Raw genomic sequence first — 9,372 nt, 5'->3', positions numbered from 1 at the left:
AATGGGACAGCACTCGGCTAGAAGGTGCAGTCCTGCCATGTGCTGCTCCATGGATGGGTCTGGAGAGCATCATGCTGAGTGAAATCAGGAGAGGGACAGTCACAGAGCGATCGCTCTCATATGAGCAATATAGAGAAACCAAGTCGGGGGATATCGAACGCTCCAAGGCAGCCGAAACTGAGAACTGGTGTGCAGTAGGGGGCATACCACTGTAAGAGGTGTGGAGGGGACATCGGGACAACGGTGGAGGGGTAGAGTGTATTTCTGGAATGATCTATTTCAGAAGCCCGACCATAAATGGTATTGTACACTGTGGTGCCTAAAATAAAACGAAATTTGAAAGAGAAGAAACACACACACACACACACACACACAAAACCAGTTGGGTCCAATCCTAGGTTATCCTCTCCCAAGCTGTTCCCGAAGCCGGCCAGATGGGCTCCGAGTTCCAATCTTTGAGCCTAGAATTCACCTGTGCTAAAAATGAATACGAGCGCCCACCTGTTTGGCTCATTCAGGCCTGCCCTTGGAGGAGAAAGGAGAAGGAAGGGACAGAAAGAAAAGGAAGTGGGAGGAAGGGAGGAAGGGAGGGAGGGAGGGAGGGAGGGAGGGAGGGAGAGACAGAGACAGAGACACACAAAGACCCTTTGTACAAAGGTATTTTACTTTAATAAAAATGCCAGCTCTTTTTCGAGCATATAAAACTTCTCATCATTTGAAGTTCCAACTCTGCGTTTGGAGCTTGTCCTCGGACACATGGCCAGTGATTACGTCTCTCTCCTCTTCCTGCTCTGCCGGGGTGCATCCACCCATGTTGGTATTCCGGCGGCCAGATCTAGAAAGGAACTGCCAAAGGGACAAAGTGTGAAACACTTGGTTATAATAAGCTTCCTGTCCTGGCTCAGCACGGACCCGTGTGTGCTGGGTCAGTCCGAGTTGGAGACAGAGGGGCCGGGGATACTGCATGGGGTTTGGGCCCTTAACCTGGCACGCGGCTGGCCCTGGTTCCGGTCCCCAGCGTCACCCTCGGGGGCCCCTGAGCACTGCTGGGTGTGTATGATGCCTGAGCACAGAGCCCTGAGCACCACCGGATATGGCCGGCCCTCCCGCCCCCTGCACAGGAAGGCGATGTATCGAGCAGCACCCCCGGATGCGGCTAGGAAGGAAGGCGCTTTAGCCACCACGGCGTCCTTCCAGACAAGAGTCCCTTCGAGCTCAGCGTGTGGCCGGCCTCCTGCCACCTCCCCTGGCGCGTGCCCGCTGTGCAAAGATGCTCTGCTCCTGCCACTCAGTGCAACACCCCCCAACCTGACGACTGTGGCCAGCAGAACCACAGCGACACCCTTTGCAGTGAGAGCCCCTTCCCTCCCCTTCTCTATCTCCATTTCCGGCTGTTTCCTCCCCCGAGGCCTCCCTACTGGCGGCTCCTTTCAGCCCATAGAACACTGTCTAGGGGGAAAAAAATCAAAAGAGACCGGAGGGGCCGGAGATAGCTCAAAGGGCTGGACATGCAAGGCCCCGGGTTGGACGCCTGCCGGGCACACCGTGGGCCCCCAGCCACTGCCAGGCGCAGGAGGCAGCATGGTGACTGGCCTGGGCTGTCAAACATGTGGACCCGTTGGCTGAGAATGGCCAGGAAGCACCCTTGGATCTCGGGGGCGTTGCTGGGGGTGACTCCCCTCCCCCCAAAGATAGAGAATCAGTAGCTTTTTTGTGGGAACCAAACGGGGCAGTGCTCAGGGCTGACTCCTTCCTGGCTCTGTGCCCAGGGATCACGCCTGCTGGGGCACGGGGAACCCGAGGAGGTGCCAGCGATGGGGCCGGGCTGACCAGGTGCAAGGCCAGCACCGTCCCCGCTTGCCTCTCCCCCAGCCTCTCTCTGCGTCTCTCTGTCTCTATCTCTCTTTCTGCATCTCTGTCTGTCTCTGTCTCTCTCTGTCTTTCTGTGTCTCTGTATCTCTCTGTCTCTATCTCTCTTTCTGCATCTCTGTCTGTCTCTGTCTCTCTCTGTCTTTCTGTGTCTCTGTATCTCTCTGTCCCTATCTCTCTCTCCCCCTCCCTTTTTTTGCACTACACCAGTGATGCTCAGGCCTTACTCCCAGCTCTGCATTCAGGAGTCAGTCCTGGCAGGCTCAGGGGAACTTAAGGGGGGTGCTGGGGACCACCACGTGCAAGGCAAGTGCCCTCCGCTCTGTGCCATCACTCTGGTACGTCATTTCCCTGATGGGGATTTCCTGCAGCGCATAGTTCTGCCACTGAGGGCTAAGTCCCATGTTCCTCTCCCGGCCTGACCAGGACCCCTGCCCCAGGACAGCAGAGGGGCCCAAGGCCCCGGGACCCCATCCCCACCACCTCCGACGCCCTGTCCGCAGGGTCCTGCACAACCGTGGGTGGGTGGGTGGGGGTTTCTCTGCTCTGCGGCTTCCCTGCAGCTCCCAGCAGGGCGCTATGACAGGTGGGGAGCACTGTGGGCCCCCGCTGACCTCCCCAGGGCCCTGGCTAGCCCCCCTCCCCCAGGCTGGCCGCTCCCGACCCCGCGTACCCCCACACTGCCGCTCAGTCATCTTTCCTCTTCTCGGCCGGCTGCTTCTGGGCGGGCCCCAGGCTTTGCTGCTTGGCGTCCAGCCTTCTCCGCTGGTAGATCTTGACGCCCGCGAAGGCCAGGCAGAGGATGAGGGTCTTGGCCGCCAGGATGTACAGCAGCAGGGGCACGTGCTCCAGGACCTGAAACACCACAAGCCGGCCCGCTGGGCGCATGTGCGCGCGCACTCGGACCCGGACACGCTCCCCAAGGTCCCGGCGCCCACCTCGCTTGCCCCACGGAGGCTCAGCCCTGCTGGACCCCTGCTCCCAAGGCTGCAGGATGCCCCTGCACAGGGTCACAGCTGGGAGGTGGGGGTCACCTGGGTCAATCATTTCACTTTTTTTTTTTTGCTTGCTTTTTTTTGGGTCACACCTGGCGATGCTCAGGGGATACTCCTCGCTCTGCACTCAGGAATTGCTCCTGGCAGTGCTCAGGGGACCATATGGGATGCTGGGAATCGAACCCGGGTCAGCTGCGTGCAAGGCAAATGCCCGCTGTGCTATTGCTCCAGCCCCTCATTTCACTTTTTGAGCTTCCCCCTGTACCCCACTGTTTTTCTTGGGGGGGTTGTTTTTACCAAGGGAGGCTGGACCCCCGCCTTCTTCCTGGTTCCCTGCTCCAAGCCATGAGCCCCAGGCAGGCAAAGACAAAACAGCTCTAAAAATCAACACAGTAAATCTCTAAATGCTGACTTTTTTCTGTTCCCCCGATGCCTGTCAAGGTGGGCTGCACTCAGGGCAGACTCCCGGTTCTGTGCTCAAGAATCACTGCTGGCTGCCTCAGGGGACCCTTTGGGTAGGGATCCAGCAAGCCATTCGTGTGCAAGACAAGCGCCCTAAGCCCTGTCCTGTCTCTTCAGCCCCAAAGGTTTGTATTTGAAAGCTGAGGCGACTCCACAGGGATCAGCCAGGTATGGAGAGAGGCACGTTTGTGGGCATGTCACCAGATCCCCCGGGGGCCAATAACACCCCTTTGGGTGCTCTAACCCTCTTTGGGGTTCACCGGGATTCCCTCGGCCAGCTGGGCACGGACCGTGGCTCCAGGCTCCTCCCTCTCCCCTCGAGGCTCAGAGACCCGTAACAGTGGAGACCACGAGTCTGTACCCCAGGTCCTGGGACCCTCACCCCCGCCTTCCAGATGGAAACCGGAAGCTCCACTTTGGCCCTGCTGGAACACAATCCCGGCCACAGGGGTCCATTATCCGCTGGATTCCTCCGAAGCCCCACCGAGGAGGTGGCAAGACGCTGGAGTTTGGGGACTGAGGGGGGCTAGGGGAAGAAGGCTGTGTTTAAGGACCCTCCAAGGGCCGAGGTGCAGGGTGCGAGGGCCAAGTCCCAGCTTCCTACTGGCAGGTTTTAGGGGTGGAAAAACCATCCCTTGATTTCCCGCTAACAAGCCCCTCTGGGACCTGTTGAACTTTCAAGGATGGGGTGGGACCGAGTCTTACTGGAGTGGGTCACAGGAGCGGGCACCCGCGTTTTTCAAACCCGGCCTGGATGCGACCCCAGAGTCCTTCCAAGACTGGGCTGTGGCGAGGTCCTTCCTTTGGGGGCACAGCTCAGAAGCACCCCCAGCTCTGGCAGCACCAGGTGGGAAACTGGGGGTGGGGGGCTGGGAAACTGGACACAGGGAGGTGTCCTTCTTGTGACTGGCAAATCCAGGGTGCTGACCACTGCCCCCACCCCCCTTGCAGGGAGTATTTGCTCTGAGCCTCTCTTGACATTTGTGGGTGATAACCTCAGTCCAGGGGACTCTACTCACTCCTAAGCCATGAGGAACACGGGGTCGCCCTCCCAGCTCTGTCACTAGTCAGTGGGAGTGTCACTTCTGGGGTCTGGGCTGGGGGGTGGCGCAGGCATACGGCTCACAGACGCCTTTCCTGCCAGTCCCTGGCTGGCAATCCCCAGGCCCCCCAATACCCAATAGTCCACGCCTCCCGTCCACTCCTAGCATTCCCCAGCTGAGCTCAGGAACCCCAATACCAGAAACAAATTCCTCCACATTTCCAAACCCTGCAGAGAAAACTCTTCAATGCCCATCAGGTTTGTCCAGGAGGACATTCCCACTGGCCTCCTGGGAGTGGGTGTCCCCCCCACCCCTGAGTCCTGTGCTCCAAAGAGCTGGGGGATACGAAAACAGATGACTGGTTAAAGAAGCTTTGGTACATCTACACAATGGAATACTATGCAGCCGTTAGGAGAGACAAAGTCATGAAATTTGCTTACAAGTGGACAGACATGGAGAGTATCATCATAAATGAAATGAGTCGGAAAGAGAGGGACAGACATAGAAGGACTGCACTCATTTGGGAATATAAAATAATATAACACGAGACTGACACCCAAGGACAGTAGAGACAAGGGCCAGGAATATTGCACCATAGTTGGCAGCCTGCCTCATGAGCTGGAGGAGAAGGCAGCTGGGACAGAGAAGGGATCACTAAGTCAATGACGGTTGGAGGGATTGTTTGGGATGGGAGATGTGTGCTGAGAGTAGGTAAAGGACCAAACGTGACGGCCTCTCAGTATTTGTATTGCAAACCATGAAGCCCCAAAGTAGAGAGAGAGTATGGCCACGCGCAGTCTCAAACTACCATCACCCCGTGTTATTCAGAGTAAATTTTGTAACGATGGTATCAAACCGGAGTCCTCTCACCTTCCAGTTCATGCTGGACCCGGGAAGGCTCTTCCCCTGGGGTGGGGCCCTTCAGCACGGCACCTGAGGAAGAAACAGGCAGGGCCCTCAGCTCTGGGGGTCAGGAAAAAAGAGAAAAAGCATTAAACAAATGCTGACAATCAAAAAATCTCCTGTAGTTGGGGAGTGTCACAGTCCCCAGCAAGGTGACCGAGAGCCTGGGGCAGGTGGCCCTGCTAGTCTCGGTCCATTCCCCTGGGAGCCCAGAGCTCAAGGGCATCCTGTCCAGGACTGGAGCGAGTCCGTGAAGGTCTCTGACGTGGGGAGAGGGAGTCAGTGATGGGAGAGAAAGGGGGCGCTCCAGGGAAGGCAACTCACACCGAGCGCCCCCCACTAAAGGTGACCAAGAGGGAGGAGACGGGGAGGCAGGATACCGGGTGGGCTGACTCCTGGCTCCGTGCTCGAGCCTGGCGGTGCTTGAGAAACCATGCCCAGTCTCAGGGATGGACGGGGGCCTGCCTCGTGCAAGGCAAATGCCTCACCCCGGTGCTATCCCTCTGGGGACTGTGACACACGTACCCAAGAGTGGGAGGCCTGGAGCTCCAGATGAAGAAGCTATGCACGCTGGCGGGCCCCCTCAGGGAGCGTCGGGACCATCTGAAAATGAAGAAAGGGCCGTCAACCATGTCGGTGGCTTTCAATCTTCTTCACACCTGCTGAAACAGGTAGCGATCCAAAGACCAGGGCGTGAAAACCAGTGAACTCGAGAGTCCAGAGCGCCTTTCCCCTGTGTCCAGAGACTGGCACATATTCCTCACAGCGTCCCCTGGCTGTGCCGAAGGGTGTCAAGGGCATCAGGTGCACACTTGCTCCCCCGCCCTCCAGAGAGGTGGACATGAGTGTGACATGTCTCATCTGAGTGTCTCCCAGCCGCCCTGTGAGCAGAGAGCTCTGCAATCCCTGGAACCGTCTACTACTCAGCAATGGGGCAGAACTGCCTAGAGTTTGGGCTTTATCCACCCTTTCCGCCCGACGCTTCTAGGTACCCAAGATTCCTTCTGACATCAGTTCAAGGTCATCCTATTTTGAAAACTGGCTGGCAGGTAGCCCAAGAGAGCCCAGGTTTTCTCCCTTGACTTTTTCAAAGTCAGAGAAGCTGACACAAAGGAAATGAAGGCAGAAAGCTGAAGGCGCTGAAGGCACCCTGTTAAAAAAACAAACAAACAAACAAAACCAGTCTGGTCTGTCTCTAAGGAGCAGCCTCTTCGGCCTCTTCGGACCTGCCGGAGGAAAGACGCTCCTACGCCCTACGCCTACCGCCTACAGCTGGAATTCCCCTTGGGTGGGTTGTCAGTAATCACAGGAGTCTGAAGTCTCTTCAATCAGCACAAATAAAGGTTCAGGGCTGTACCTTCTACCTTTACAACCCCTGCATTCACTTGGGTACCGACAGAGCAGGAAGTTCTGAGGCCAGATGCCTACCTGGTGAGCTCCAGAGTACAAGATCAACATCCCCAAGGTTGAAGACAACAAACAGGCCCCCGAAGCTTCCAGAAGGAAAGCAGGACCATGGGCCTGGGACAAACTCCTAAGGTTTCACGGGGTGACCTTGGGCAAGGCCGCTGGCCGGGCGAAGCGGACTCTCAACACTCACCGCCTCGCTGCCACCACACAGAGAGCACTAAGCAAAGGTCAGCCATCACCATGACGCTAAGTATCTCTCCATCCTCAGATTGGACAGGCCCAGCAGAAGGGCGTGAACTGGAGGTGTCCAGGCAAAATGCATAGGTGACAAGAGGGCGGGACACAGGGGAAAAGAAGGGGAGGCCGAGGGGGGCTGCGGATAAGACTTGAGGCAAATCATGAACTGACGCGTCCTCTTCTTTAAAAGTCACAATCCAAAGAACAATGTTGTGATCCTGGAATGCCCAAGTCCTGGGTATCTCCAGTAATGCAGAATTGAAATGTAAAAAATACATTAGTGCAGGGGCCAGAGTGATAGTACAACAGGGAGGGTGTTTGCCTTGCACGTGGCTGACCCGGGTTTGATCCCTGGCATCCCATAGGATCCCTGAGCACCACTAGGAGTGACTTCTGAGTGCCAAGCCAGGATTAACCCCTGAGCACCGCTGCGTATGGCCCTAAAACAAAATAAAACAACAACAACAACAAACCATATAGTGCAATGTAACCAAATGCAAGTTCTGGAAGGGAAATATAATTAGAGTCAACTTGCAGTAGTAGTAAGGGGTGCAGGGAGGGTGGAAGAGGAGAGGGCAGATCAACCCGGCTCATCCCCACCCACTTGCTCTAATTTATGAGCTCCCAGCCCCCCCCCCCAGTTCAGCCATTTCTGTAGCACTCTGAGAACAACTGAGAGGGCTAAAAATATCAGGCGCTCCCAGACATCTGCCTACTTGACCCACTAGCTGAAGCCCGAGGCAGCTGGCACCTCAGGGCTGTACTGCGGAAGCCAAAAAAAGGAGGCAGGGACAGTTCTCAGAGACACCAAGTAAGTCCTCAGCGAGCAGGGCATTCGACCTCTCCGGCCACTAGCAGGCTTAGCTTGGAACTCCGAAGCCAAAGAGCAAGACTGAAAAGTTCTAATAATCCCTTTAATGGCAAAAAATACCCAGATTGTTTTCTTCGGCAGATTTCCCCTAAAGAACAGAAAAGCCAGCTTGCTTGTTTGGGTTCAAACCATCGAAGGTGTTCGGCCCATGTATTGTGCCCCATCAATGGTTTCTCCCTGGTATACCCCCCAAAAAACGCCTGAGCCAACAACCCCCTTGGCGCCTGAGCTCAGACCAGCTGCTGGTGGGGCAGTGCCCCCTGTAAAGCCCTTCATTGGGTCTTGGCAAAGCTGCCCTCACCCAGCTGCTCAATCACCTGAAATACCGCCACGTTTCACTGGATAATTGTGCACACCACCACAGAACTGAAGCACCCTGTTTTTAAAATCATGTTGGCACGATTTTTTGTTGTTGTTGTTTATTTGTTTGGGGGCTACACCCGGCACTGCTCAGGGTGTACTCCTGGCTCTGTGCTCAGGGATCACTCCTGGCATGGTGGGAGGACCATGTGAGGTCGTGGATAACCAAGCAGGGTGGGCCAAAGGCAAGGCAAGCGCTCTACCCGCTGGACTATCGCTCCAGCCCATGGGCAAAATTACTTGAAAAGTCCCAAGGCAAAGATTGCACCCAGCCTTTTGGAGAAAAGAAAATCCGGCATGAAATCTGCAACTATTATTTGATAACAATACGGTAGGAATAAGCGGAGAGAGGAAGCGCGGCAGGGAGAGGGCGGTGGTCCCGGGAGAACCCGGGTCAGCACTTGATCATTCTGGGGTCTGCATTCCCAAGACACAGGGGGTCCTCCGGCCGCGAGGGGCTGCGGCGGGCAGGGATGCACCCTGTTCTCTGCACAATCTTAACTCTCAAGACACTCACCGCATCTCATCCCCGCTGCCGGGACTGGACACCTCAGCGCCCCTGGGGTGCACCGGGCAGCGCGCGCGAGGGGCAGAGCGCGCTCCTGGCTGCACCCACCCATGCCCCGCTCCCGGGCAGCACCGTGCTTGCCCCGATCTGGGCCTCGGTTCCTCCGGAAACCCAGAGGACCCGGACAGGGCCCATTCCTCTGGGGACTCTGGCTCTGGAGCAACTGCAGGGCTCAGTTGACGTCCCCAAGTCACTGCGCCCCCAGCCCCCTTGCGCGGGGGGTCTGGGCATCCGGGATCCCTCGTGGGGTTCATCTCCCCCCAAACCCCGCGGCCACGTCCACTCTAGTCGGCACCCAGCCCGAGCCCCGCCTGCCAGGCGACACACGCTGCCCCCGCGCAAGGCGCCCAAGGGATCCTGGCACCCAGCGGGGGCGCCTTGGGGGGACCCTCCCCGGTTCAGCACCCGGGAGCCCACTGGAGACCCTCTCGGGGAGAACGTGCACCGACTGCCCCGAGCTCTGAAGGGCTTGTCGGTTTTCGGGTTAGGCTCCCGTGAGCCGAACGTCAACCACTTACACCCACTCCGGGTCGCGTAGGTAGGTTCCTTCCTGTGCCCCTCGGCGTCCAAACCACGACGCCCACAAGGCCGCAGGGAAAACTACAAGTCCCGAAATGCACCGCTTCTTGCGCAGGCGCGATACGCCGGGGCCGC

General features: G+C 57.3%; 1 protein-coding gene across 4 annotated transcripts; it reads right to left on the bottom strand.

The window, feature by feature from the left end:
• Positions 1–643: 643 nt before the first annotated feature.
• Positions 644–9,372, bottom strand: SMIM11 (small integral membrane protein 11). Of its 4 annotated transcripts, none has more exons than XM_055127298.1 (5): positions 9,237–9,372; positions 5,798–5,875; positions 5,240–5,332; positions 2,543–2,724; positions 644–846 (listed from the first exon to the last, which is right to left on the bottom strand). In XM_055127298.1, the coding sequence occupies exons 3-4, from the start codon at positions 5,249–5,251 to the stop codon at positions 2,557–2,559; spliced, it is 180 nt and encodes a 59-aa protein (XP_054983273.1). In that variant the 5' UTR covers positions 5,252–5,332; positions 5,798–5,875; positions 9,237–9,372; the 3' UTR covers positions 644–846; positions 2,543–2,556. The 4 variants fall into 4 exon arrangements, with proteins under 4 accessions (XP_054983273.1, XP_054983272.1, XP_054983274.1 ...); XM_055127297.1 differs by having other exon boundaries at positions 644–835; XM_055127299.1 differs by having other exon boundaries at positions 644–835; positions 5,240–5,302.

Source organism: Sorex araneus, chromosome 2 (assembly GCF_027595985.1).
Source record: "Sorex araneus isolate mSorAra2 chromosome 2, mSorAra2.pri, whole genome shotgun sequence".
In the NCBI taxonomy this organism is placed as follows: domain Eukaryota; kingdom Metazoa; phylum Chordata; class Mammalia; order Eulipotyphla; family Soricidae; genus Sorex; species Sorex araneus.
The sequence above is the reverse complement of the archived record's forward strand: the minus strand, read 5'-3'. Positions and strand labels throughout refer to the sequence as shown.